We start from the raw sequence: 27,614 nt of genomic DNA on the forward strand, positions 1-27,614 counted from the left end.
ACTCTCCTTGACTTACCAGTGTGTAAGTCCATGAAAGCATAATTCTGTTGAAAGCATATATTGTTAATGGGTGTTGGGAACCCTGCACTTTCCGCTGCTGTGGGAGCATGTCCTTGGAGGTACCTTTCATCTGTTTTCTCAACTCGAAACATCTTAGGACCATGGGTTGTGACTGGTGGGACTATGTATCTTGCTATTTTCAAGACGGAGTTTATTTTCACATGGTGTCACTCTGGCTGTCCTGTTTCCCTGATACTGTCACTTCTCCTTCTGTGATTCTGATGCTACAAACGATAGATATCGTTTTAGTATTTTCTCACGGGTCCTAGCGATTGTATTCATTTTTCTTTCAGTCTGTTTCTCTGACTTGTTCACATTGAACAATTTCCTTTTGGGGTAGGTTGCTAGTTCTGTTTTCGCAGGTGGTTTACCTGTCTTCCCAGCCAGTCACAGTGGTCCTTGTCCCCATGGTGGGGCCAGGGCAAGAGAGGGCCCTGGGTTGGGGGTGGGGTTCAGTTAAAGATGGGGTGAGTTTTGAGGGGAGCACTACTTGAGTCCCAGAGGCATAGGAAACAGCAGAGGGAGGTGGGATTCCCTCATCCTCAGTGAGGACAGGAATCGAGGGTTTGGGGCGTGGCACTGGGAACGGCAGCCCTCCCCAGCCCACAGCTGCGCATGCTCCTTCGGCTCCCGGCTCAGTGCGCATGTTCACTGGGCGTCTTCTGCCCCGCCCCTTCGCCCACGTGAAGAACGCCAGGGAGCTGTGAGGCAGTGCGGTCTGGTTCCTGACGTGGGGACTCTTTTTCCTCTACTGAGATTCATCTGGTAGGTGTGCGGGCCAGTCATCCCGGGGGCTGAAGTGTGAGTGAGGGTGGAGAGGGCCTCGGGTGGGTCAGGCGGGTCCCGCTTCCTGGTCTGTGGCCTCTGAGGGAGAAGGGCCACGAGGTCGTCCTCCTTCCCTTCACAGGCTGCGAGGCCACCAGCGGCTTCGTGGTCGTGAAGGGGCCTGGACAGGGAGGAAGGAGGAAGGTGGGCCGCGGAGGGGAGGCGGTCAGGGGCTCAGGTGAAGATGGGGTGAGTGCTGGTGGGGGGATGGAAGTCCCGAGGTGCCGGGAACCCCCGACGCCACAGGGCAGATTTCCTGAATGGGGCCCCCGGCGGGGGCGAGGCGGGCGGTAAAGAAGGGACCTGGCACCTGGGAAGGCTGCGGCCTGGTGAGCGCCCCCCAGCTGTGTGGAGTGCGGAGCCACCGAGCGAGAAGCACTGCAAGGTCTCACCTCCGCCATGGAAGGTCCGAAAACAGTGGGAAGGAGTGGGCGAGGCAGTGCAGTCCAACCAAACTTGTTGTGAGGAGGGGTGAATGGCCCTAGGAAGTGGGAGTGTGCCCAAAGCAGCAATCACGAGAATTGTGATTCACTAGTGTTTTCGTGGGGAGTCCACTTGTGAAACTAAACCTCATCAGAAATGACCTCTGTCTGCGGGGCGCAGTGGCGCTCGCCTGTAGTCCCGGTTACTCAGGACGCGGAGGTCGGAGGATCCCTTGAGCGGGAGGTCGAGGCTGCAGTGAGCTGTGATCACGCCGCTGCACTCCAGCCTGAGCAACACAGCGAGGAGACCGCGTGTCCAAAAGAAATTTAGAAAAAAATGTCCTCTGCCTTTTGCCACACGCCTTAAGATGATTGCTCTGCCAGCTTGGCCAGCAGAAATGGCTTTGTAGGCACTCAGACAGCGTACACACGTATGCTTAACTCTGGAGCTTATTTTGAGAGTATTTTCAAAATTAAAACGGCAAGTTAACATTTATCCATGGAAGTGATCGAATATAGCAGCCCTCTCGAGCACATGTTCCCAATCACGGTTGTCTGTTTTCAGTGTGAAATATGAGTTGGCGAGGAAGATCGACCTATCGGCCTAGACCAAGACGCTATGTAGAGCCTCCTGAAGTGACTGGGCCTATGCTGGTGAGTGCTTAAACGTTAATTCGATGTTTTCTATGAGCAGAAATTAATTTTTGTGACAGTGTTGTTGCATTCGTGTGGAAATGCTGATAAAGGTGTTTCCTGCTCATAAAAAATGATGATGGCATCTCATGAAGGAAACATGGATTCTGGAGGATTGTTTTTTCCCTCGTGTTCTTCAGCTTTTGCCCATGACTTCTCTCTCATGCTTTGTTTGTTAATGACAGATTGTACACATCTATTCCAACACAGAGTATAATAGCTTCCAAAGTCCTCGTGCGTCACTTTTCTCACAGTAACCTCCCTGTGGGTGGAGTAACCTTATTGGGCATAGAGCATAGAGGTGGAGAAATGTCTTTAGGCTTCGTTATGACCAGAAATAGCTATGTATTCTGTGTATAGATGTAAAATTTTGCATCAATAACAAAACTTTTTTTTATCTGCGCACCCACACATATTCCCCAGCCCGAGCAGTTCAGTGATGAAGTGGAATCACCAGAACCTGAAGAAGGGGAACCAGCAACTCAATGTGAGGATCCTGCAGCTGCTCAGGAGGGAGAGGATGAGGGAGCAGCTGCTCAGGAGGGAGAGGATGAGGGAGCATCTGCAGGTCAAGGTGAGGGAAAGGGAAGAAGAACATCTGCTGGTGTGTGTGTTTGTGTGTGTGTGTGTGTGTGCATGTGTGTGTGTGTTAGGCATTGTCACATAGCAGGAACAGGAGGAAAGAAAACAATGGAAAGAATGCCTGAAATGGACTGGAAAAGCGAGGAGGCTATGTAGTTTGCAGCTTAGCTTAGGCAAATCCCTCACTATGATAAAATTTCTCGACTTTATGAATGAGAGAATGGAGGTGCCAGGATTGTGTGTTATCCAAGAACCCTTGACTGGTGAATACAAAATTTGTACTGTGTTCCAAGGTTCGTGTCTTCCTATCATCTATGTTGCTGTAAAGAAGGAAGTGATTTTGCTGAAAATGCTTAAAACTCAAAGGCTTTACTGTGGGGTAGCTTAGTACTGACCCAAGAATAGACCCAGTTCAGAGGAGCAGGAGCAGCTCCAAAAACCGAGTCGCTGAATGTTGGCCCCCGTTTCCTTTGATTGATATGTTCATATGGTACGTTTGATAAAAGCTGGATAAATGAGGATACTGCCATACAGGTAGCTGGTTTAGTGATTTTTCTAAGTGGCTTTTAGGAGGTGATTAAATCCTTTTATGGTTAGAAAAAGCAAAAAAGGAATTATCCTGAGATTAACATTGAGATAGAAATAATTTCTCCGAGCTAAAGTATTTTCAAACAAAACATTTATGTAACTGAGGTCCTGGATTTTTCCAGGGATGTACTTTGAAAAGTTTCTAGAATCTGACTGACAACAATGCCCATTAACTGCTGTCCGCCCACTCCCTTATTCTCAGTGCGGGACAGTATATTTTCTGTGATTCACAAACAACTTTATATTTGGTGCTTTGTTCTGCGTGGGGTTCATTTATGGAATATTACATTTAGGACCTTCGGACCTAAATATAACTTTATTGGAACAAAGTGAAGTTTCTCTTTACCCCAATAGGTAATGGGTGTCGTGACTGTAAGATTTTCCATAGTCCTCAAATCCATCCAGCGAATCAGTCCTTCAGAAACTGACATTGTAATTGTAACCGAAATCCTATCCATGTTGTAGACTTCAGATTTCTCAGCTGACGCACACTGCTGTTGGTACTCTATGGCTGAATATAAGCATTATACATGTCCTGTGGTTTATCCTTAGATTGTCATTTAGGAGAAAGGTCTAAAGCTGGGCTGATTGCCATGCACTCATAGTCCCAGCTACTTGGGAGGCTGAGGTGAGAGGATTGCTTGAGCCCTGGAGTTCAAGCTCAGCCTGGGAAACACAGCGAGACCTCATCGCTAATAAATAAATAAATGAACAAATAAATAAATAAATGAATAAATAAATAAGTAAATAAGTAAATAAAGGTCTCATGGTATAGGAAAACACAGATGCAAAGTTTGTGCCTAGCGGCTGGTAATGTTGCAAACATAACTCCTTAGTGAACTGTACCATTTCAAAATAGTTAAGATGGTAAATTTTAGGATATGTGTATTTTTTACCACAATTAAAAATTCCTTTCTTCCTAAAGTTCAGTGTAATTGTCATATATTCTTTTAAATTTTTACTGTATGTATTTTCAAGACACAACATTTATAGAAAATTTGCAAGAATAGTACAATGAACTCATATACTTTTCACCTAGATTCACCAATTGTTAATAGCTTTCGCTCCATAGGTTTCATATCTCTTCCCTCCCTCTCTTACCCTGCTGCCCACACACTCACACACATACACATACGGATATATGTTTGCTGTTATTAATGCTGAATTGTTTCGATAAAGTTTCAGGTATTATGGTCCTTTACCCTATGTACTTGAGGGTGTGTATATCGTCAGAAGAAAGAGAAAGTTATTTCTTGGATCATCACTGCACAAAGATCAAAATCAGGAAATTTAACAATGAGAAAATGGAGTCAGTTAATACACAGTGCATACTCAAATTTTGCCAGTTCCCCAGAAAATTTCTTTTTTTTTTTTTTTTTTTTTTTTTGAGACGGAGTCTCGCTCTGTCGCCCAGGCTGGAGTGCAGTGGTGCAATCTCGGCTCACTGCAAGCTCCGCCTCCCGGGTTCATGCCATTCTCCTGCCTCAGCCTCTCCGAGTAGCTGGGACTACAGGCGCCCGCCACCACGCCCTGCTAATTTTTTTGTATTTTTTAGTAGAGACGGGGTTTCACTGTGTTAGCCAGGATGGCCTCGATCTCCTAACCTTGTGATCCGCCCACCTCGGCCTCCCAAAGTGCTGGGATTACAAGCGTGAGCCACCACGCCCGGCCTGAAAATTTCTTTTTTCCTTTTTTTTTTTCTTCTTTCTTGAGACGGAGTCTCTCTCTGTGGGCCAGGTTGGAGTGCAGTAGTGCGATCTCGGCTCACTGCAACCTACGCCTCGCAGGTTCTAGGGATTCTCATGCCTCAGCCTCCCGTGTAGCTGGGACTACAAGCGCCGGCCACTGCGGTCTTGAACTTCTGACCTCACCTGCTCTGCCCACCATGGCATCCCAAAATGTTTGGATCGCAGGCGTGAGACCCCACGCCCGGCCCAGATAATTTTATTGATAGGATTTCTTTTTCTGATCCAGAGTCCAGTTCAGAATCGCGCCTTGCATGTGCTTTTCAGGTGTTTTTAGTTTCCTTTAATCTGGAACGTTTCCTTAATTTTTCTTGTCATTCATGATACGGACATTTTTGAAGAGGACAGACCAGTTGGCTTGCAGAATATTCTGCAGTTTGGGCTTTTTCATGTATTTTTTAAAGAGTTTTTTTCACTCAGCGTTTATTGGTGGCTGCTCATGCCATATAAGAGTCTAAGCGCTAGGAGTGTAAGTGCTGTGAGAGACAGGCTTTCAGCCTTGAGTCATTTAATACGAGAAGGACAATCAGAAGTAGAATAACAGAGAAGTGCAAAGGAGGCAGCAAAGTTGTGTGAGGGCAGTCTTTGGAAAGGAAGACGGTAATATTTGGAACACCTTGTTTTCCTGTTTTCTGCTAACAGACTCCTGAAATAATGTTCCTGGAATTCTTATCAACACATTTATTATTACACTAGCTAAAGCTTTTATATAATAACAGCGAGAGCAAGAATATGATTTTCTTATTCATATTTCATGTTTTACTGCTGAAATTGAGATGCATTTTTTATTTTTAAGGGCCGGAGCCTGAAGCTGATAGCCAGGAAGAGGTTCACCCAACGACTGGGTGTGAGTGTGGAGATGGTCCTGATGGCCAGGAGATGGGCCCGCCAAATCCAGAGGAGGTGAAAACGCCTGAAGAAGGTAGGCAGTCCATTAGGCATTCATATTGTAGGGTGTCTGTTTCCACAGTATCGTATTATAATTCTTACTATTTTTTTTGAGATGGAGTCTCGCTCTGAAGACCAGGCTGGAGTGCAGTGGTGCCATCTGGGCTCACTGGAAATTCTGTCTCCAGGGTTCAGGTGATTCTCCTGCCTGAGCCTCTGGCGGAGCCGGGCTTACAGACATGCTCCACCACGCCCAGCTAACTTTTGTATTTTTAGTAGAGACAGGGTTTCATTACGTTGCACAGGTTCTTCCCGAACTCCTGACCTCAGGTGATCCACCGGCCTCGAGCATTGAAATTGCCGGGATTGCAGGCGAGAGCCACCGTGCCCGACCCAGCATTGTATTTTTAATAACAGAGAGGTAACAATACTGCCTCTTTAGTAAGAGAGTTCTTATATAAAGGTCATTTGAAACGTAGTTCAGGCCCCAGCACCCGACTGATAGACTGTCAGACACAGAAACAAACTGACTCCAAGCTATGTTGAATTAAATGTTTTGAGTATACGTCCTTAAACCAGTAGCTCATACTTTTTAGATGCTTTTGTAAAGGTCTGCTTTTAATCAATACATAACACATTTGTAACACCCATCACTTGGTGTCAAAAAATGCTGAAGCACTCATGCGGGTTCTAATACCAGCTCTTACAGCCTTGGCGAGATTCTGAGTGAGTCCTTTCACTCCTAAAGCTATCTTTGGTTCTTATGAAAATAGTGAGTTTAAGTCAGAGATTTTAAAACCATTTTCCATTCTGGTTCTTTCATACTCTGATCCTGCTGCATAGAATGCATGGGATACAGAGATCACCTGCTTCGCATGATTTGTTAATCACAAGTCATGAAACCCTGGCCTGAGTCATCTGAAAATCTCTGAATTGAGATTTCATTGTCAGTAAGGAGGTGAGCGGGCACTCTGCGTCATCCTAGTTTTTCCGTGTGGAGAGGGGAATACGTAGTGTAAGAGCTTGTGAAATTGTGAATTCTCCCTCTTCTTGGTTTGTTTGTTTGTTTGAGACACAGTCTCAGTCTGTCACCCAGGCTGGAGTGCAGTGGTGCAATTCCAGCTCACTGCAACCTCTGGCTCCTAGGCTGAAGCAGTCCTCCCACCTCAGCCTCCTGAGTGGCTGGAACTACACGCACAAGCCACCGTGCCTGACTACATTTTTTTTCTTCATTTTTGTAGAGATGAGGTCTCACTATGTTGCCCAGGCTGGGATTCTCTGGCTTTTAATGAACAATTGCTTCTTAAATCTTTCCCCACGGAAACCTTGAGTGACTGTAATATCAAATGGCGAGAGACCGTTTAGTTCCCATCACCTGTGGCATGTAGGTCAGTGATGCTCAGCATGGGTGTGAGTAAGATGCCTGTGCTATGCGTGCTCCCTGCCCCACCGTCAGTCTTCATGAGGCACTATTTCTAGTAAGACTGTAGACACACATATGATAGAATCATCTCTAATCATATCAAATGTTACATGTAAGTTTCAGCTTTAGAGAGATGAATTGATAAGATTTAAAGTTGAAAGACCATGACTCTAGTACTTCCTGAGTAATCAACTGAAGTATGTTTTACACATGTGTTTTCCAAACTGCTGACTGTTAATTGTAAGTGCTTCTGAATTGAAAGGAGGCAGTTGATGTTCAGGGAGGAAATTGCTTTTAAATTCTGCAGGTCTACGCTCAAAGTTTACGCAGAGGTTCAATTGCGTGTAAGACACAGGATCACCCATAGGGTTCTGTTTTTAGTCCATTTAATAAAACCCAAACTGTAGTGTGCTTTGTATGCCTTTAGGGTCATCTGAATAATCTGTTGCTAAGTCATGTTCCCAATTGTTACGTTTTCTGTTACAGGTGAGAAGCAATCACAGTGTTAAAAGAAGACACGCTGCAATGATGCAGGCTGCTCCTGTGTTGGAAATTTGTTCATTAAAATTCTCCCAATAAAGCTTTACAGCCTTCTGCAAAGAAGTCTTGCGCATCTTTTGTGAATTTTATTTCTAGCTTTTTGATGCCGCGAAATATGTATCATTCTCTGAAGTCGTATATTGTAACTCTTTGAGCTGGTATGTAGAGACATCATTCTTTTTTTTTTTTCTTTCTTTCTGTTTTCTCTTTTGAGACGGAGTTTTGCTCTGTCACCCAGGCTGGAGTGCAGTGGCGCGATCTCTGCTCACTGTAACTCCGCCTCCCGGATTCAAGCAGTTCTCTGCCTCAGAGTCCCGAGTAGCTGGGATTATAGGCACCCACCAGCACGCCTGGCTGAGTTTTGTGTTTTTAGGAGAGATGGGCTTTCGCCATCTTGGCCAGGGTGCTCTTGAACTCCTGACCTCATGATTGACCCGCCTCGGCCTCCCAGAGTGCCGGGATTACAGGCGTGAGTCACCGCGCCCAGCGGAGACATAATTCTTACATATTGGTTTTCTATCCAGCAGCCTTGTGAAATATGCTTATGAATTCTAAAGTTTACTTCTAGATCGTTTTGAGTCTTCAACATACAGAAACGTATCATCCTTGAATAAGAACAATTTTGTTTCTGCCATTTTTTTTCTTTTTCCTTCTGTAATTTTGTAGAGACGCGCTTTTGCCGTGTTTCCCAGGCTGTTCTTGAACTTTTGAGTGCAAGTGATGCACCCGCCTCCCCTCCCACAACGCTGGGATTAACTGGTGTGGGCCACCGTGCCCGGCCTGTTGTTGCCATTGTAAAGAGTTTTATTTCCTTTTCTGATTTTATGGCATTGCTTAGACCCACCTGTTACAAGGGTGACAGTGGACGTCCTTGTCTTATCCCTGATGAGAAACCGAAAAATTTCAACATTTCCCCATCCTATTTGCTGTCCTTTTTCTGCAGACGGACTTTAGCAGAGTAAGTCATTCCATTCTGTTGTAAATTTGCTGAGAGTATTCATTTGAATATATGTTGATTTTCATCAAACAGTGCATGTATTTCGATTACCACAGCATTTTTTCCCGTTCATGTGTTAATATAGTGAATTTGATCGATAAATTTGTACGTTTTTAGGTTCAATTATTAAAACTTGATACGGGGTCTCACTCTGTCACCCAGGCTGTAGTTCGGTGGTGTTATCAGAGCTCGCTGCAGCCTTGACCTCCTGGGCTCAAGCGGTCCTCCCCCCTCAGCCTCCTGAGTAGCTGTGACTATAGGTACATGCCACCATGCCCAGCTAATTTTTCGATGTTTTTTTGTTTTTTTGTAGTGATGAGATTTTTCTGATGTTGCTTAGGCTGGTCTCGAAGTCCTGAGCTCAGGTGATCTGGCCAGCTCAGCCTCCCAAAATACTAGGATTACAGGCGTGAGCCTTGGCCTGGTCTGGTTTTTCTTATATAGGGGTCTTATCTGTATAAAGACTAAACTTAATCTGTGCCTTTGTGCGGGTGGGCTAAGAGCATGATGACTTTTATCATACTATTGATTTAAAGAAAACTCTCCTTGACTTACCAGTGTGTAAGTCCATGAAAGCATAATTCTGTTGAAAGCATATATTGTTAATGGGTGTTGGGAACCCTGCACTTTCCGCTGCTGTGGGAGCATGTCCTTGGAGGTACCTTTCATCTGTTTTCTCAACTCCAAACATCTTAGGACCATGGGTTGTGACTGGTGGGACTATGTATCTTGCTATTTTCAAGACGGAGTTTATTTTCACATGGTGTCACTCTGGCTGTCCTGTTTCCCTGATACTGTCACTTCTCCTTCTGTGATTCTGATGCTACAAACGATAGATATCGTTTTAGTATTTTCTCACGGGTCCTAGCGATTGTATTCATTTTTCTTTCAGTCTGTTTCTCTGACTTGTTCACATTGAACAATTTCCTTTTGGGGTAGGTTGCTAGTTCTGTTTTCGCAGGTGGTTTACCTGTCTTCCCAGCCAGTCACAGTGGTCCTTGTCCCCATGGTGGGGCCAGGGCAAGAGAGGGCCCTGGGTTGGGGGTGGGGTTCAGTTAAAGATGGGGTGAGTTTTGAGGGGAGCACTACTTGAGTCCCAGAGGCATAGGAAACAGCAGAGGGAGGTGGGATTCCCTCATCCTCAGTGAGGACAGGAATCGAGGGTTTGGGGCGTGGCACTGGGAACGGCAGCCCTCCCCAGCCCACAGCTGCGCATGCTCCTTCGGCTCCCGGCTCAGTGCGCATGTTCACTGGGCGTCTTCTGCCCCGCCCCTTCGCCCACGTGAAGAACGCCAGGGAGCTGTGAGGCAGTGCGGTCTGGTTCCTGACGTGGGGACTCTTTTTCCTCTACTGAGATTCATCTGGTAGGTGTGCGGGCCAGTCATCCCGGGGGCTGAAGTGTGAGTGAGGGTGGAGAGGGCCTCGGGTGGGTCAGGCGGGTCCCGCTTCCTGGTCTGTGGCCTCTGAGGGAGAAGGGCCACGAGGTCGTCCTCCTTCCCTTCACAGGCTGCGAGGCCACCAGCGGCTTCGTGGTCGTGAAGGGGCCTGGACAGGGAGGAAGGAGGAAGGTGGGCCGCGGAGGGGAGGCGGTCAGGGGCTCAGGTGAAGATGGGGTGAGTGCTGGTGGGGGGATGGAAGTCCCGAGGTGCCGGGAACCCCCGACGCCACAGGGCAGATTTCCTGAATGGGGCCCCCGGCGGGGGCGAGGCGGGCGGTAAAGAAGGGACCTGGCACCTGGGAAGGCTGCGGCCTGGTGAGCGCCCCCCAGCTGTGTGGAGTGCGGAGCCACCGAGCGAGAAGCACTGCAAGGTCTCACCTCCGCCATGGAAGGTCCGAAAACAGTGGGAAGGAGTGGGCGAGGCAGTGCGGTCCAACCAAACTTGTTGTGAGGAGGGGTGAATGGCCCTAGGAAGTGGGAGTGTGCCCAAAGCAGCAATCACGAGAATTGTGATTCACTAGTGTTTTCGTGGGGAGTCCACTTGTGAAACTAAACCTCATCAGAAATGACCTCTGTCTGCGGGGCGCAGTGGCGCTCGCCTGTAGTCCCGGTTACTCAGGACGCGGAGGTCGGAGGATCCCTTGAGCGGGAGGTCGAGGCTGCAGTGAGCTGTGATCACGCCGCTGCACTCCAGCCTGAGCAACACAGCGAGGAGACCGCGTGTCCAAAAGAAATTTAGAAAAAAATGTCCTCTGCCTTTTGCCACACGCCTTAAGATGATTGCTCTGCCAGCTTGGCCAGCAGAAATGGCTTTGTAGGCACTCAGACAGCGTACACACGTATGCTTAACTCTGGAGCTTATTTTGAGAGTATTTTCAAAATTAAAACGGCAAGTTAACATTTATCCATGGAAGTGATCGAATATAGCAGCCCTCTCGAGCACATGTTCCCAATCACGGTTGTCTGTTTTCAGTGTGAAATATGAGTTGGCGAGGAAGATCGACCTATCGGCCTAGACCAAGACGCTATGTAGAGCCTCCTGAAGTGACTGGGCCTATGCTGGTGAGTGCTTAAACGTTAATTCGATGTTTTCTATGAGCAGAAATTAATTTTTGTGACAGTGTTGTTGCATTCGTGTGGAAATGCTGATAAAGGTGTTTCCTGCTCATAAAAAATGATGATGGCATCTCATGAAGGAAACATGGATTCTGGAGGATTGTTTTTTCCCTCGTGTTCTTCAGCTTTTGCCCATGACTTCTCTCTCATGCTTTGTTTGTTAATGACAGATTGTACACATCTATTCCAACACAGAGTATAATAGCTTCCAAAGTCCTCGTGCGTCACTTTTCTCACAGTAACCTCCCTGTGGGTGGAGTAACCTTATTGGGCATAGAGCATAGAGGTGGAGAAATGTCTTTAGGCTTCGTTATGACCAGAAATAGCTATGTATTCTGTGTATAGATGTAAAATTTTGCATCAATAACAAAACTTTTTTTTATCTGCGCACCCACACATATTCCCCAGCCCGAGCAGTTCAGTGATGAAGTGGAATCACCAGAACCTGAAGAAGGGGAACCAGCAACTCAATGTGAGGATCCTGCAGCTGCTCAGGAGGGAGAGGATGAGGGAGCAGCTGCTCAGGAGGGAGAGGATGAGGGAGCATCTGCAGGTCAAGGTGAGGGAAAGGGAAGAAGAACATCTGCTGGTGTGTGTGTTTGTGTGTGTGTGTGTGTGTGCATGTGTGTGTGTGTTAGGCATTGTCACATAGCAGGAACAGGAGGAAAGAAAACAATGGAAAGAATGCCTGAAATGGACTGGAAAAGCGAGGAGGCTATGTAGTTTGCAGCTTAGCTTAGGCAAATCCCTCACTATGATAAAATTTCTCGACTTTATGAATGAGAGAATGGAGGTGCCAGGATTGTGTGTTATCCAAGAACCCTTGACTGGTGAATACAAAATTTGTACTGTGTTCCAAGGTTCGTGTCTTCCTATCATCTATGTTGCTGTAAAGAAGGAAGTGATTTTGCTGAAAATGCTTAAAACTCAAAGGCTTTACTGTGGGGTAGCTTAGTACTGACCCAAGAATAGACCCAGTTCAGAGGAGCAGGAGCAGCTCCAAAAACCGAGTCGCTGAATGTTGGCCCCCGTTTCCTTTGATTGATATGTTCATATGGTACGTTTGATAAAAGCTGGATAAATGAGGATACTGCCATACAGGTAGCTGGTTTAGTGATTTTTCTAAGTGGCTTTTAGGAGGTGATTAAATCCTTTTATGGTTAGAAAAAGCAAAAAAGGAATTATCCTGAGATTAACATTGAGATAGAAATAATTTCTCCGAGCTAAAGTATTTTCAAACAAAACATTTATGTAACTGAGGTCCTGGATTTTTCCAGGGATGTACTTTGAAAAGTTTCTAGAATCTGACTGACAACAATGCCCATTAACTGCTGTCCGCCCACTCCCTTATTCTCAGTGCGGGACAGTATATTTTCTGTGATTCACAAACAACTTTATATTTGGTGCTTTGTTCTGCGTGGGGTTCATTTATGGAATATTACATTTAGGACCTTCGGACCTAAATATAACTTTATTGGAACAAAGTGAAGTTTCTCTTTACCCCAATAGGTAATGGGTGTCGTGACTGTAAGATTTTCCATAGTCCTCAAATCCATCCAGCTAATCAGTCCTTCAGAAACTGACATTGTAATTGTAACCGAAATCCTATCCATGTTGTAGACTTCAGATTTCTCAGCTGACGCACACTGCTGTTGGTACTCTATGGCTGAATATAAGCATTATACATGTCCTGTGGTTTATCCTTAGATTGTCATTTAGGAGAAAGGTCTAAAGCTGGGCTGATTGCCATGCACTCATAGTCCCAGCTACTTGGGAGGCTGAGGTGAGAGGATTGCTTGAGCCCTGGAGTTCAAGCTCAGCCTGGGAAACACAGCGAGACCTCATCGCTAATAAATAAATAAATGAACAAATAAATAAATAAATGAATAAATAAATAAGTAAATAAGTAAATAAAGGTCTCATGGTATAGGAAAACACAGATGCAAAGTTTGTGCCTAGCGGCTGGTAATGTTGCAAACATAACTCCTTAGTGAACTGTACCATTTCAAAATAGTTAAGATGGTAAATTTTAGGATATGTGTATTTTTTACCACAATTAAAAATTCCTTTCTTCCTAAAGTTCAGTGTAATTGTCATATATTCTTTTAAATTTTTACTGTATGTATTTTCAAGACACAACATTTATAGAAAATTTGCAAGAATAGTACAATGAACTCATATACTTTTCACCTAGATTCACCAATTGTTAATAGCTTTCGCTCCATAGGTTTCATATCTCTTCCCTCCCTCTCTTACCCTGCTGCCCACACACTCACACACATACACATACGGATATATGTTTGCTGTTATTAATGCTGAATTGTTTCGATAAAGTTTCAGGTATTATGGTCCTTTACCCTATGTACTTGAGGGTGTGTATATCGTCAGAAGAAAGAGAAAGTTATTTCTTGGATCATCACTGCACAAAGATCAAAATCAGGAAATTTAACAATGAGAAAATGGAGTCAGTTAATACACAGTGCATACTCAAATTTTGCCAGTTCCCCAGAAAATTTCTTTTTTTTTTTTTTTTTTTTTTTTTTGAGACGGAGTCTCGCTCTGTCGCCCAGGCTGGAGTGCAGTGGTGCAATCTCGGCTCACTGCAAGCTCCGCCTCCCGGGTTCATGCCATTCTCCTGCCTCAGCCTCTCCGAGTAGCTGGGACTACAGGCGCCCGCCACCACGCCCTGCTAATTTTTTTGTATTTTTTAGTAGAGACGGGGTTTCACTGTGTTAGCCAGGATGGCCTCGATCTCCTAACCTTGTGATCCGCCCACCTCGGCCTCCCAAAGTGCTGGGATTACAAGCGTGAGCCACCACGCCCGGCCTGAAAATTTCTTTTTTCCTTTTTTTTTTTCTTCTTTCTTGAGACGGAGTCTCTCTCTGTGGGCCAGGTTGGAGTGCAGTAGTGCGATCTCGGCTCACTGCAACCTACGCCTCGCAGGTTCTAGGGATTCTCATGCCTCAGCCTCCCGTGTAGCTGGGACTACAAGCGCCGGCCACTGCGGTCTTGAACTTCTGACCTCACCTGCTCTGCCCACCATGGCATCCCAAAATGTTTGGATCGCAAGCGTGAGACCCCACGCCCGGCCCAGATAATTTTATTGATAGGATTTCTTTTTCTGATCCAGAGTCCAGTTCAGAATCGCGCCTTGCATGTGCTTTTCAGGTGTTTTTAGTTTCCTTTAATCTGGAAGGTTTCCTTAATTTTTCTTGTCATTCATGATACGGACATTTTTGAAGAGGACAGACCAGTTGGCTTGCAGAATATTCTGCAGTTTGGGCTTTTTCATGTATTTTTTAAAGAGTTTTTTTCACTCAGCGTTTATTGGTGGCTGCTCATGCCATATAAGAGTCTAAGCGCTAGGAGTGTAAGTGCTGTGAGAGACAGGCTTTCAGCCTTGAGTCATTTAATACGAGAAGGACAATCAGAAGTAGAATAACAGAGAAGTGCAAAGGAGGCAGCAAAGTTGTGTGAGGGCAGTCTTTGGAAAGGAAGACGGTAATATTTGGAACACCTTGTTTTCCTGTTTTCTGCTAACAGACTCCTGAAATAATGTTCCTGGAATTCTTATCAACACATTTATTATTACACTAGCTAAAGCTTTTATATAATAACAGCGAGAGCAAGAATATGATTTTCTTATTCATATTTCATGTTTTACTGCTGAAATTGAGATGCATTTTTTATTTTTAAGGGCCGGAGCCTGAAGCTGATAGCCAGGAAGAGGTTCACCCAACGACTGGGTGTGAGTGTGGAGATGGTCCTGATGGCCAGGAGATGGGCCCGCCAAATCCAGAGGAGGTGAAAACGCCTGAAGAAGGTAGGCAGTCCATTAGGCATTCATATTGTAGGGTGTCTGTTTCCACAGTATCGTATTATAATTCTTACTATTTTTTTTGAGATGGAGTCTCGCTCTGAAGACCAGGCTGGAGTGCAGTGGTGCCATCTGGGCTCACTGGAAATTCTGTCTCCAGGGTTCAGGTGATTCTCCTGCCTGAGCCTCTGGCGGAGCCGGGCTTACAGACATGCTCCACCGTGCCCAGCTAACTTTTGTATTTTTAGTAGAGACAGGGTTTCATTACGTTGCACAGGTTCTTCCCGAACTCCTGACCTCAGGTGATCCACCGGCCTCGAGCATTGAAATTGCCGGGATTGCAGGCGAGAGCCACCGTGCCCGACCCAGCATTGTATTTTTAATAACAGAGAGGTAACAATACTGCCTCTTTAGTAAGAGAGTTCTTATATAAAGGTCATTTGAAACGTAGTTCAGGCCCCAGCACCCGACTGATAGACTGTCAGACACAGAAACAAACTGACTCCAAGCTATGTTGAATTAAATGTTTTGAGTATACGTCCTTAAACCAGTAGCTCATACTTTTTAGATGCTTTTGTAAAGGTCTGCTTTTAATCAATACATAACACATTTGTAACACCCATCACTTGGTGTCAAAAAATGCTGAAGCACTCATGCGGGTTCTAATACCAGCTCTTACAGCCTTGGCGAGATTCTGAGTGAGTCCTTTCACTCCTAAAGCTATCTTTGGTTCTTATGAAAATAGTGAGTTTAAGTCAGAGATTTTAAAACCATTTTCCATTCTGGTTCTTTCATACTCTGATCCTGCTGCATAGAATGCATGGGATACAGAGATCACCTGCTTCGCATGATTTGTTAATCACAAGTCATGAAACCCTGGCCTGAGTCATCTGAAAATCTCTGAATTGAGATTTCATTGTCAGTAAGGAGGTGAGCGGGCACTCTGCGTCATCCTAGTTTTTCCGTGTGGAGAGGGGAATACGTAGTGTAAGAGCTTGTGAAATTGTGAATTCTCCCTCTTCTTGGTTTGTTTGTTTGTTTGAGACACAGTCTCAGTCTGTCACCCAGGCTGGAGTGCAGTGGTGCAATTCCAGCTCACTGCAACCTCTGGCTCCTAGGCTGAAGCAGTCCTCCCACCTCAGCCTCCTGAGTGGCTGGAACTACACGCACAAGCCACCGTGCCTGACTACATTTTTTTTCTTCATTTTTGTAGAGATGAGGTCTCACTATGTTGCCCAGGCTGGGATTCTCTGGCTTTTAATGAACAATTGCTTCTTAAATCTTTCCCCACGGAAACCTTGAGTGACTGTAATATCAAATGGCGAGAGACCGTTTAGTTCCCATCACCTGTGGCATGTAGGTCAGTGATGCTCAGCATGGGTGTGAGTAAGATGCCTGTGCTATGCGTGCTCCCTGCCCCACCGTCAGTCTTCATGAGGCACTATTTCTAGTAAGACTGTAGACACACATATGATAGAATCATCTCTAATCATATCAAATGTTACATGTAAGTTTCAGCTTTAGAGAGATGAATTGATAAGATTTAAAGTTGAAAGACCATGACTCTAGTACTTCCTGAGTAATCAACTGAAGTATGTTTTACACATGTGTTTTCCAAACTGCTGACTGTTAATTGTAAGTGCTTCTGAATTGAAAGGAGGCAGTTGATGTTCAGGGAGGAAATTGCTTTTAAATTCTGCAGGTCTACGCTCAAAGTTTACGCAGAGGTTCAATTGCGTGTAAGACACAGGATCACCCATAGGGTTCTGTTTTTAGTCCATTTAATAAAACCCAAACTGTAGTGTGCTTTGTATGCCTTTAGGGTCATCTGAATAATCTGTTGCTAAGTCATGTTCCCAATTGTTACGTTTTCTGTTACAGGTGAGAAGCAATCACAGTGTTAAAAGAAGACACGCTGCAATGATGCAGGCTGCTCCTGTGTTGGAAATTTGTTCATTAAAATTCTCCCAATAAAGCTTTACAGCCTTCTGCAAAGAAGTCTTGCGCATCTTTTGTGAATTTTATTTCTAGCTTTTTGATGCCGCGAAATATGTATCATTCTCTGAAGTCGTATATTGTAACTCTTTGAGCTGGTATGTAGAGACATCATTCTTTTTTTTTTTTCTTTCTTTCTGTTTTCTCTTTTGAGACGGAGTTTTGCTCTGTCACCCAGGCTGGAGTGCAGTGGCGCGATCTCTGCTCACTGTAACTCCGCCTCCCGGATTCAAGCAGTTCTCTGCCTCAGAGTCCCGAGTAGCTGGGATTATAGGCACCCACCAGCACGCCTGGCTGAGTTTTGTGTTTTTAGGAGAGATGGGCTTTCGCCATCTTGGCCAGGGTGCTCTTGAACTCCTGACCTCATGATTGACCCGCCTCGGCCTCCCAGAGTGCCGGGATTACAGGCGTGAGTCACCGCGCCCAGCGGAGACATAATTCTTACATATTGGTTTTCTATCCAGCAGCCTTGTGAAATATGCTTATGAATTCTAAAGATTACTTCTAGATCGTTTTGAGTCTTCAACATACAGAAACGTATCATCCTTGAATAAGAACAATTTTGTTTCTGCCATTTTTTTTCTTTTTCCTTCTGTAATTTTGTAGAGACGCGCTTTTGCCGTGTTTCCCAGGCTGTTCTTGAACTTTTGAGTGCAAGTGATGCACCCGCCTCCCCTCCCACAACGCTGGGATTAACTGGTGTGGGCCACCGTGCCCGGCCTGTTGTTGCCATTGTAAAGAGTTTTATTTCCTTTTCTGATTTTATGGCATTGCTTAGACCCACCTGTTACAAGGGTGACAGTGGACGTCCTTGTCTTATCCCTGATGAGAAACCGAAAAATTTCAACATTTCCCCATCCTATTTGCTGTCCTTTTTCTGCAGACGGACTTTAGCAGAGTAAGTCATTCCATTCTGTTGTAAATTTGCTGAGAGTATTCATTTGAATATATGTTGATTTTCATCAAACAGTGCATGTATTTCGATTACCACAGCATTTTTTCCCGTTCATGTGTTAATATAGTGAATTTGATCGATAAATTTGTACGTTTTTAGGTTCAATTATTAAAACTTGATACGGGGTCTCACTCTGTCACCCAGGCTGTAGTTCGGTGGTGTTATCAGAGCTCGCTGCAGCCTTGACCTCCTGGGCTCAAGCGGTCCTCCCCCCTCAGCCTCCTGAGTAGCTGTGACTATAGGTACATGCCACCATACCCAGCTAATTTTTCGATGTTTTTTTGTTTTTTTGTAGTGATGAGATTTTTCTGATGTTGCTTAGGCTGGTCTCGAAGTCCTGAGCTCAGGTGATCTGGCCAGCTCAGCCTCCCAAAATACTAGGATTACAGGCGTGAGCCTTGGCCTGGTCTGGTTTTTCTTATATAGGGGTCTTATCTGTATAAAGACTAAACTTAATCTGTGCCTTTGTGCGGGTGGGCTAAGAGCATGATGACTTTTATCATACTATTGATTTAAAGAAAACTCTCCTTGACTTACCAGTGTGTAAGTCCATGAAAGCATAATTCTGTTGAAAGCATATATTGTTAATGGGTGTTGGGAACCCTGCACTTTCCGCTGCTGTGGGAGCATGTCCTTGGAGGTACCTTTCATCTGTTTTCTCAACTCGAAACATCTTAGGACCATGGGTTGTGACTGGTGGGACTATGTATCTTGCTATTTTCAAGACGGAGTTTATTTTCACATGGTGTCACTCTGGCTGTCCTGTTTCCCTGATACCGTCACTTCTCCTTCTGTGATTCTGATGCTACAAACGATAGATATCGTTTTAGTATTTTCTCACGGGTCCTAGCGATTGTATTCATTTTTCTTTCAGTCTGTTTCTCTGACTTGTTCACATTGAACAATTTCCTTTTGGGGTAGGTTGCTAGTTCTGTTTTCGCAGGTGGTTTACCTGTCTTCCCAGCCAGTCACAGTGGTCCTTGTCCCCATGGTGGGGCCAGGGCAAGAGAGGGCCCTGGGTTGGGGGTGGGGTTCAGTTAAAGATGGGGTGAGTTTTGAGGGGAGCACTACTTGAGTCCCAGAGGCATAGGAAACAGCAGAGGGAGGTGGGATTCCCTCATCCTCAGTGAGGACAGGAATCGAGGGTTTGGGGCGTGGCACTGGGAACGGCAGCCCTCCCCAGCCCACAGCTGCGCATGCTCCTTCGGCTCCCGGCTCAGTGCGCATGTTCACTGGGCGTCTTCTGCCCCGCCCCTTCGCCCACGTGAAGAACGCCAGGGAGCTGTGAGGCAGTGCGGTCTGGTTCCTGACGTGGGGACTCTTTTTCCTCTACTGAGATTCATCTGGTAGGTGTGCGGGCCAGTCATCCCGGGGGCTGAAGTGTGAGTGAGGGTGGAGAGGGCCTCGGGTGGGTCAGGCGGGTCCCGCTTCCTGGTCTGTGGCCTCTGAGGGAGAAGGGCCACGAGGTCGTCCTCCTTCCCTTCACAGGCTGCGAGGCCACCAGCGGCTTCGTGGTCGTGAAGGGGCCTGGACAGGGAGGAAGGAGGAAGGTGGGCCGCGGAGGGGAGGCGGTCAGGGGCTCAGGTGAAGATGGGGTGAGTGCTGTTGGGGGGATGGAAGTCCCGAGGTGCCGGGAACCCCCGACGCCACAGGGCAGATTTCCTGAATGGGGCCCCCGGCGGGGGCGAGGCGGGCGGTAAAGAAGGGACCTGGCACCTGGGAAGGCTGCGGCCTGGTGAGCGCCCCCCAGCTGTGTGGAGTGCGGAGCCACCAAGCGAGAAGCACTGCAAGGTCTCACCTCTGCCATGGAAGGTCCGAAAACAGTGGGAAGGAGTGGGCGAGGCAGTGCGGTCCAACCAAACTTGTTGTGAGGAGGGGTGAATGGCCCTAGGAAGTGGGAGTGTGCCCAAAGCAGCAATCACGAGAATTGTGATTCACTAGTGTTTTCGTGGGGAGTCCACTTGTGAAACTAAACCTCATCAGAAATGACCTCTGTCTGCGGGGCGGAGTGGCGCTCGCCTGTAGTCCCGGTTACTCAGGACGCGGAGGTCGGAGGATCCCTTGAGCGGGAGGTCGAGGCTGCAGTGAGCTGTGATCACGCCGCTGCACTCCAGCCTGAGCAACACAGCGAGGAGACCGTGTGTCCAAAAGAAATTTAGAAAAACATGTCCTCTGCCTTTTGCCACACGCCTTAAGATGATTGCTCTGCCAGCTTGGCCAGCATAAATGTCTTTGTAGGCACTCAGACAGCGTACACACGTATGCTTAACTCTGGGGCTTATTTTGAGAGTATTTTTAAAATTAAAACGGCAAGTTAACATTTATCGATGGAAGTGATCGAATATAGCAGCCCTGTCGAGCGCATGTTCCCAATCACGGTTGTCTGTTTTCAGTGTGAAATATGAGTTGGCGAAGAAGATCGACCTATCGGCCTAGACCAAGACGCTATGTAGAGCCTCCTGAAGTGATTGGGCCCATGCTGGTGAGTGCTTAAACGTTAATTCGATGTTTTCTATGAGCAGAAATTAATTTTTGTGACAGTGTTGTTGCATTCGTGTGGAAATGCTGATAAAGGTGTTTCCTGCTCATAAAAAATGATGATGGCATCTCATGAAGGAAACATGGATTCTGGAGGATTGTTTTTTCCTCTCGTGTTCTTCAGCTTTTGCCCATGACTTCTCTCTCATGCTTTGTTTGTTAATGACAGATGTTACACATCTATTCCAACACAGAGTATAATAGCTTCCAAAGTCCTCGTGCGTCACTTTTCTCACAGTAACCTCCCTGTGGGTGGAGTAACCTTATTGGGCATAGAAAATAGAGTTGGAGAAATGTCTTTAGGCTGAGTTATGACCAGAAATAGCTATGTATTCTGTGTATAGATGTAAAATTTTGCATCAATAACAAAACTGTTTTTTTATCTGCGCACCCACACATATTCCCCAGCCCGAGCAGTTCAGTGATGAAGTGGAATCACCAGAACCTGAAGAAGGGGAACCAGCAACTCAATGTGAGGTTCCTGCAGCTGCTCAGGAGGGAGAGGATGAGGGAGCATCTGCAGGTCAAGGTGAGGGAAAGGGAAGAAGAACATCTGCTGGTGTGTGCGTGTGTGTGTGTTCGTGTGTGTGTGTGCATGTGTGTGTGTTAGGCATTGTCACATAGCAGGAACAGGAGGAAAGAAAACAATGGAAAGAATGCCTGAAATGGACTGGAAAAGTGAGGAGGCTATGTAGTTTGCAGCTTAGCTTAGGCAAATCCCTCACTATGATAAAATTTCTCGACTTTATGAATGAGAGAATGGAGGTGCCAGGATTGTGTGTTATCCAAGAACCCTTGACTGGTGAATACAAAATTTGTACTGTGTTCCAAAGTTTGTGTCTTCCTATCATCTATGTTGCTGTAAAGAAGGAAGTGATTTTCCTGAAAATGCTTAAAACTCAAAGGCTTTACTGTGGGGTAGCTTAGTATTGACCCAAGAATAGACCCAGTTCAGAGGAGCAGGAGCAGCTCCAAAAACCGAGTCGCTGAATGTTGGCCCCCGTCTCCTTTGATTGATATCTTTATATGGTACGTTTGATAAAAGCTGGATAAATGAGGATACTGCCATACAGGTAGCTGGTTTTGTGATTTTTCTAAGTGGCTTTTAGGAGGTGATTAAATCCTTTTATGGTTAGAAAAGGAATTATCCTGAGATTAACATGAGATGGAAATAATTTCTCCGAGCTAAAATATTTGAAAGGAAACATTTATGTAACTGAGGTCATGGATTATTCCAGGGATGCACTGTGAAAAGTTTCTAGAATCTGACTGACAACAATGCCCATTAAGTGCTGTCCGCCCACTCCCTTATTCTCAGTGCGGGACAGTATATTTTCTGTGATTCGCAAACAACGTTATATTTGGTGCTTTGTTCTGCGTGGGGTTCATTTATGGAATATTACATTTAGGACCTTCGGACCTAAATATAACTTTATTGGAACAAAGCGAAGTTTCTCTTTACCCCAATAGGTAATGAGTGTCGTGACTGTAAGATTTTCCATAGTCCTCAAATCCATCCAGCTAATCAGTCCTTCAGAAACTGACATTGTAATTGTAACTGAAATCCTGTCCATGTTGTAGACTTCAGATTTCTCAGCTGACGCACGCTGCTCGTGGTATTCTATGGCTGAATATAAGCATTATACATGTCCTGTGGCTTATCCTTAGATTGTCATTCAGGAGAAAGGTCTGAAGCTGGGCTGATTGCCATGCACTCATAGTCCCAGCTACTTGGGAGGCTGAGGTGAGAGGATTGCTCGAGCCCTGGAGTTCAAGCTCAGCCTGGGAAACACAGCAAGAGCTCATCACTAATAAATAAATAAATTAACAAATAAATAAATAAATAAGTAAATAAAGGTCTCATGGTATAGGAAAACACAGACGCAAAGTTTGTGCCTAGTGGCTGGTAATGTTGCAAACATAACTCCTTAGTGAACTGTACCACTTAAAAATAGTTAAGATGGTAAATTTTGGGATATGTGTATTTTTTACCACAATTAAAAATTCCTTTCTTCCTAAAGTTCAGTGTAATTGTCATATATTCTTTTAAATTTTTACTGTATCTATTTTCAAGACACAACATTTATAGAAAATTTGCAAGAATAGTACAATGAACTCATATACTTTTCACCTAGATTCACCAATTGTTAATAGCTTTTGCTCCATAGGTTTCATATCTCTTCCCTCCCTCTCTTACCCTGCTGCCCACACACTCACACACATACACATACGGATATATGTTTGCTGTTATTAATGCAGAATTGTTTCGATAAAGTTTCAGGTATTATGGTCCTTTACCCTATGTACTTGAGGGTGTGTATATCGTCGGAAGAAAGAGAAAGTTATTTCTTGGATCATCACTGCACAAAGATCAAAATCAGGAAATTTAACAATGAGAAAATGTTGTCATTTGATACACAGTGCATACTCAAATTTTGCCAGTTCCCCAGAAAATGTCTTTTTTCCTTTTTTTTTTTCTTCTTTGTTGAGACGGAGTCTCTCTCTTGGACCAGGTTGGAGTGCAGTAGTGCGATCTCGGCTCACTGCAACCTACACCTCACAGGTTCTAGGGATTCTCATGCCTCAGCCTCCCGTGTAGCTGGGACTACAGGCGCCGGCCACTGCGGTCTTGAACTTCTGACCTCACCTGCTCTGCCCACCATGGCATCCCAAAATGTTTGGATCGCAGGCGTGAGACCTCACGCCCGGCTCAGATAATTTTATTGATAGGATTTCTTTTTCTGATCCAGAGTCCAGTTCAGAATCACGCCTTGCATGTTCTTTTCAGGTGTTTTTAGTTTCCTTTAATCTGGAAGGTTTCCTTAATTTTTCTTGTCATTCATGATACGGACATTTTTGAAGAGGACAGACCAGTTGGTTTGCAGAATATTCTGCAGTTTGGGCTTTTTCATGTATTTTTTAAAGAGTTTTTTCACTCAGCGTTTATTGGTGGCTGCTCATGCCATATAAGAGTCTAAGCGCTAGGAGTGTAAGTGCTGTGAGAGACAGGGTTTCAGCCTTGAGTCATTGAATACGAGAAGGACAATCAGAAGTAGAATAACAGAGAAGTGCAAAGGAGGCGGGAAAGTTGTGTGAGGGCAGTCTTCGGAAAGGAAGAGGGTAATATTTGGAACACCTTGTTTTCCTGTTTTCTGCTAACAGACTCCTGAAATAATGTTCCTGGAATTCTTATCAACACATTTATTATTACACTAGCTAAAGCTTTTATATAATAACAGCGAGAGCAAGAATATGATTTTCTTATTCATATTTCATGTTTTACTGCTGAAATTGAGATGCATTTTTTATTTTTAAGGGCCGGAGCCTGAAGCTGATAGCCAGGAAGAGGTTCACCCAACGACTGGGTGTGAGTGTGGAGATGGTCCTGATGGCCAGGAGATGGGCCCGCCAAATCCAGAGGAGGTGAAAACGCCTGAAGAAGGTAGGCAGTCCATTAGGCATTCATATTGTAGGGTGTCTGTTTCCACAGTATCGTATTATAATTCTTAGTATTTTTTTTGAGATGGAGTCTCGCTCTGAAGACCAGGCTGGAGTGCAGTGGTGCCATCTGGGCTCACTGGAAATTCTGTCTCCAGGGTTCAGGTGATTCTCCTGCCTGAGCCTCTGGTGGAGCCAGGCTTAAAGACATGCTCCACCGCGCCCAGCTAACTTTTGTATTTTTAGTAGAGACAGGGTTTCATTATGTTGCACAGGTTCTTCCCGAACTCCTGACCTCAGGTGATCCACCTGCCTCGAGCATTGAAATTGCTGGGATTACAGGCGAGAGCCACCGTGCCCGACCCAGCATTGTATTTTTAATAACAGAGAGGTAACAATACTGCCTCTTCAGTAAGAGAGTTCTTATATAAAGGTCATTTGAAACGTAGTTCAGGCCCCAGCACCCGACTGATAGACTGTCAGACACAGAAACAAACTGAGTCAAAGCTATGTTGAATTAAATGTTTTGAGTATACGTCCTTAAACCAGTAGCTCATACTTTTTAGATGCTTTTGTAAAGGTCTGCTTTTAATCAATACATAACACATTTGTAACACCCATCACTTGGTGTGAAAAATGCTGAAGCACTCATGCGGCTTCTAATACCAGCTCTTACAGCCTTGGCGAGATTCTGAGTGCGTCCTTTCACTTCTAAACCTATCTTTGGTTCTTATGAAAATAGTGAGTTTAAGTCAGAGATTTTAAAACCATTTTCCATTCTGGTTCTTTCATACTCTGATCCTGCTGCATAGAATGCATGGGATACAGAGATCACCTGCTTCGCATGATTTGTTAATCACAAATCATGAAACCCTGGCCTGAGTCATCTGAAAATCTCTGAATTGAGATTTCATTGTCAGTAAGAAAGTGAGCGGGCACTCTGCTTCATCCTAGTTTTTCCGTGTGGAGAGCAGAATACGTAGTGTAAGATCTTGTGAAATTGTGAATTCTCCCTCTTCTTGGTTTGTTTGTTTGTTTGTTTGAGACACAGTCTCAGTCTGTCACCCAGGCTGGAGTGCAGTGGTGCAATTCCAGCTCACTGCAACCTCTGGCTCCCAGGCTAAAGCAATCCTCCCACCTCAGCCTCCTGAGTGGCTGGAACTACATGCACAAGCCACCGTGCCTGACTATATATATATATTTTTTTCATTTTTGTAGAAATGAGGTCTCACTATGTTGCCCAGGCTGGGATTCTCTGGCTTTTAATGAACAATTGCTTCTTAAATCTTTCCCCACGGAAACCTTGAGTGCCTGAAATATCAAATGGCGAGAGACCGTTTAGTTCCCATCACCTGTGGCATGTAGGTCAGTGATGCTCAGCATGGGTGTGAGTAAGATGCCTGTGCTGTGCATGCTGCCTGCCCCACCGTCAGTCTTCATGAGCCACTATTTCTAATAAGACTGTAGACACACATATGATTAAATCATGTGTAATCATATCAGGTGTTACATGTAAGTTTCAGCTTTAGAGACATGAATTGATAAGATTTAAAGTTGAAAGACCATGACTCTAGTACTTCCTGAGTAATCAACTGAAGTATGTTTTACACATGTGTTTTCCAAATTGCTGACTGTTAATTGTAAGTGCTTCTGAATTGAAAGGAGGCAGTTGATGTTCAGGGAAGAAATTGCTTTTAAATTCTGCAGGTCTACGCTCAAAGTTTACGCAGAGGTTCAATTGCGTGTAAGACACAGGATCACCCATAGGGTTCCGTTTTTAGTCCATTTAATAAAACCCAAACTGTAGTGTGCTTTGTATGCCTTTAGGGTCATCTGAATAATCTGTTGCTAAGTCATGTTCCCATTGTTACGTTTTCTGTTACAGGTGAAAAGCAATCGCAGTGTTAAAAGAAGACACGCTGAAATGATGCAGGCTGCTCCTATGTTGGAAATTTGTTCATTAAAATTCTCCCAATAAAGCTTTACAGCCTTCTGCAAAGAAGTCTTGCGCATCTTTTGTGAATTTTATTTCTAGCTTTTTGATGCTGGGAAATATGTATCATTCTCTGAAATGGTATATTGTAACTCTTTGAGCTGGTATGTAGAGACATCATTCTTTTGTTTTTTTCTTTCTTTCTGTTTTCTCTTTTGAGACGGAGTCTTGCTCTGTCGCTCAGGCTGGAGTGCAGTGGTGCGATCTCTGCTCACTGCAACCCCGCCTCCCGGATTCAAGCATTTCTCTGCCTCAGCCTCCTGAGTAGCTGTGATTATAGGCACCCACCAGCATGCCTGGCTGAGTTTTGTGTTATTAGGAGAGATGGGCTTTAGCCGTCTTGGCCAGGGTGCTCTTGAACTCCTGACCTCATGATTGACCTGCCTCGGCCTCCCAGATTACAGGCATGGGCCACTGTGCTGGTCCTGTTTTTGCCGTTTTAAACACTTTTATTTCCTTTTCTGATTTTATGGCATTGATTAGACCCACCAGGTACAATTGTGATAGTGGAAATTTTTGTGTTATTCCTGATGAGATATGGAAAAATTTCAACATTTCAAGACAATATTTACTGTACTTTTTTTGTAGATGGACTTTTTCAGAGTAAGTCGTTCCATTCTGTTTTAGTTTGTTGAGAGTGTTCATTTTCAATATATGTTGAATTTCATCAAACACTGACCTGAGTCATCTTAAAACATGTGAATTGAGATTTCATTGCTACTAAGAAAGTGAGCGGGCACTCTGCTTCATGTTTGCTTTTGTCATGTTGCATGAAAAACATTTTGCTTCCTGTTTGATTCTGTACGTTGAAAACTGAAATCATCTATTGTGATTACCACTCGGTTTTTTTCCCCAGTAATCTGTTTATGTAGTCAATTAAGTTGATAAATCTGTACTTTTTAAATTTTAACAATTGAGACAGGTCTCACTCTGTCACCTATGCTGACTGCAGTAGTGTGATCACAGCTTACTGCAGCCTCAACCTCCTGGGCTCAAGCGATCCTCCCACCTCACCCTCCTGAGTAGCTAGGACTATAGGTACATGCCACCATGCCAAGCTAATTTTTCTATTTTAGAGATGATATTTTTTCATGTTGCCCAGGCTGGTTTTATACTCCTAAGCTCAGGCCATCCGCTAGCCTCGGCTTCCCAAAGTGCTGGGATTACAGGAATGAGTCACTGTGCCTGGCAAGTTTGTACATTTAAACCAACAATTTGGTCATGGGTAATCTATGTCCTAATAATTTATTTAAGGATTTTTATGTATATCCTGATGAGTGACATTACCTGTACTTTTATTTCATATGCTCATTTGTTGGACGTTGTTATCAAGGTTCCTCTAGCTTCATAAAACGGGTTGGGATGTAAAACCTCTTTTTCCATTCACTGGAACTCAAGTCTCCTCAAGGCTGTGAGTAATGCAGGGCTAGGCTTTCCCATAATGAGCTTTTCTAGAATGCTTCTCTCAGATTTGGACCCTACTTAAACAGCAGTGACCAAATGGGCAGCTCCAGGTACCTATCCCCTCAAACTTTGTGAGGGTCATGTTCTCTGAAGATGC

General features: G+C 44.9%; 3 protein-coding genes across 4 annotated transcripts; all 3 read left to right on the forward strand.

The window, feature by feature from the left end:
- The first annotated feature begins 721 nt into the window (after nt 1-721).
- On the forward strand, nt 722-7,813 carry LOC129475743 (G antigen 10-like). Its single transcript, XM_063634834.1, has 5 exons — nt 722-825; nt 1,873-1,961; nt 2,424-2,574; nt 5,712-5,837; nt 7,713-7,813. The coding sequence occupies exons 2-5, from the start codon at nt 1,881-1,883 to the stop codon at nt 7,733-7,735; spliced, it is 381 nt and encodes a 126-aa protein (XP_063490904.1). The 5' UTR covers nt 722-825; nt 1,873-1,880; the 3' UTR covers nt 7,736-7,813.
- Nucleotides 7,814-10,023: 2,210 nt separating this feature from the next.
- On the forward strand, nt 10,024-17,116 carry LOC129475744 (G antigen 10-like). Its single transcript, XM_055268020.2, has 5 exons — nt 10,024-10,127; nt 11,175-11,263; nt 11,726-11,876; nt 15,015-15,140; nt 17,016-17,116. The coding sequence occupies exons 2-5, from the start codon at nt 11,183-11,185 to the stop codon at nt 17,036-17,038; spliced, it is 381 nt and encodes a 126-aa protein (XP_055123995.1). The 5' UTR covers nt 10,024-10,127; nt 11,175-11,182; the 3' UTR covers nt 17,039-17,116.
- A 2,203-nt stretch (nt 17,117-19,319) lies between these two features.
- On the forward strand, nt 19,320-26,062 carry LOC129475745 (G antigen 10). 2 transcript variants are annotated; one of them, XM_055268021.1, is made up of 5 exons: nt 19,323-19,430; nt 20,478-20,566; nt 21,031-21,151; nt 23,939-24,064; nt 25,946-26,062. In XM_055268021.1, the coding sequence occupies exons 2-5, from the start codon at nt 20,486-20,488 to the stop codon at nt 25,966-25,968; spliced, it is 351 nt and encodes a 116-aa protein (XP_055123996.1). In that variant the 5' UTR covers nt 19,323-19,430; nt 20,478-20,485; the 3' UTR covers nt 25,969-26,062. The 2 variants fall into 2 exon arrangements, with proteins under 2 accessions (XP_055123997.1, XP_055123996.1); XM_055268022.1 differs by lacking the exon at nt 23,939-24,064 and having other exon boundaries at nt 19,320-19,430.
- The last annotated feature ends 1,552 nt before the right edge of the window (nt 26,063-27,614 follow it).

The sequence above is a fragment of the Symphalangus syndactylus genome, chromosome X (genome assembly GCF_028878055.3).
Source record: "Symphalangus syndactylus isolate Jambi chromosome X, NHGRI_mSymSyn1-v2.1_pri, whole genome shotgun sequence".
In the NCBI taxonomy this organism is placed as follows: domain Eukaryota; kingdom Metazoa; phylum Chordata; class Mammalia; order Primates; family Hylobatidae; genus Symphalangus; species Symphalangus syndactylus.

What these genes read in the sequence shown, in the direction of transcription:
- LOC129475744 (XM_055268020.2), top strand. Translation starts at nt 11,183, where the DNA reads ATGAGTTGGCGAGGAAGATCGACCTATCGGCCTAGACCAAGACGCTAT. An exon ending in AAGTGACTGGGCCTATGCTG is followed by an intron (nt 11,264 to 11,725) that starts GTGAGTGCTTAA and finishes CATATTCCCCAG; the next exon opens with CCCGAGCAGTTCAGTGATGA. An exon ending in GGGAGCATCTGCAGGTCAAG is followed by an intron (nt 11,877 to 15,014) that starts GTGAGGGAAAGG and finishes TTTATTTTTAAG; the next exon opens with GGCCGGAGCCTGAAGCTGAT.
- LOC129475743 (XM_063634834.1), top strand. Translation starts at nt 1,881, where the DNA reads ATGAGTTGGCGAGGAAGATCGACCTATCGGCCTAGACCAAGACGCTAT. An exon ending in AAGTGACTGGGCCTATGCTG is followed by an intron (nt 1,962 to 2,423) that starts GTGAGTGCTTAA and finishes CATATTCCCCAG; the next exon opens with CCCGAGCAGTTCAGTGATGA. An exon ending in GGGAGCATCTGCAGGTCAAG is followed by an intron (nt 2,575 to 5,711) that starts GTGAGGGAAAGG and finishes TTTATTTTTAAG; the next exon opens with GGCCGGAGCCTGAAGCTGAT.
- LOC129475745 (XM_055268021.1), top strand. Translation starts at nt 20,486, where the DNA reads ATGAGTTGGCGAAGAAGATCGACCTATCGGCCTAGACCAAGACGCTAT. An exon ending in GGGAGCATCTGCAGGTCAAG is followed by an intron (nt 21,152 to 23,938) that starts GTGAGGGAAAGG and finishes TTTATTTTTAAG; the next exon opens with GGCCGGAGCCTGAAGCTGAT. An exon ending in GGTGAAAACGCCTGAAGAAG is followed by an intron (nt 24,065 to 25,945) that starts GTAGGCAGTCCA and finishes TTTCTGTTACAG; the next exon opens with GTGAAAAGCAATCGCAGTGT.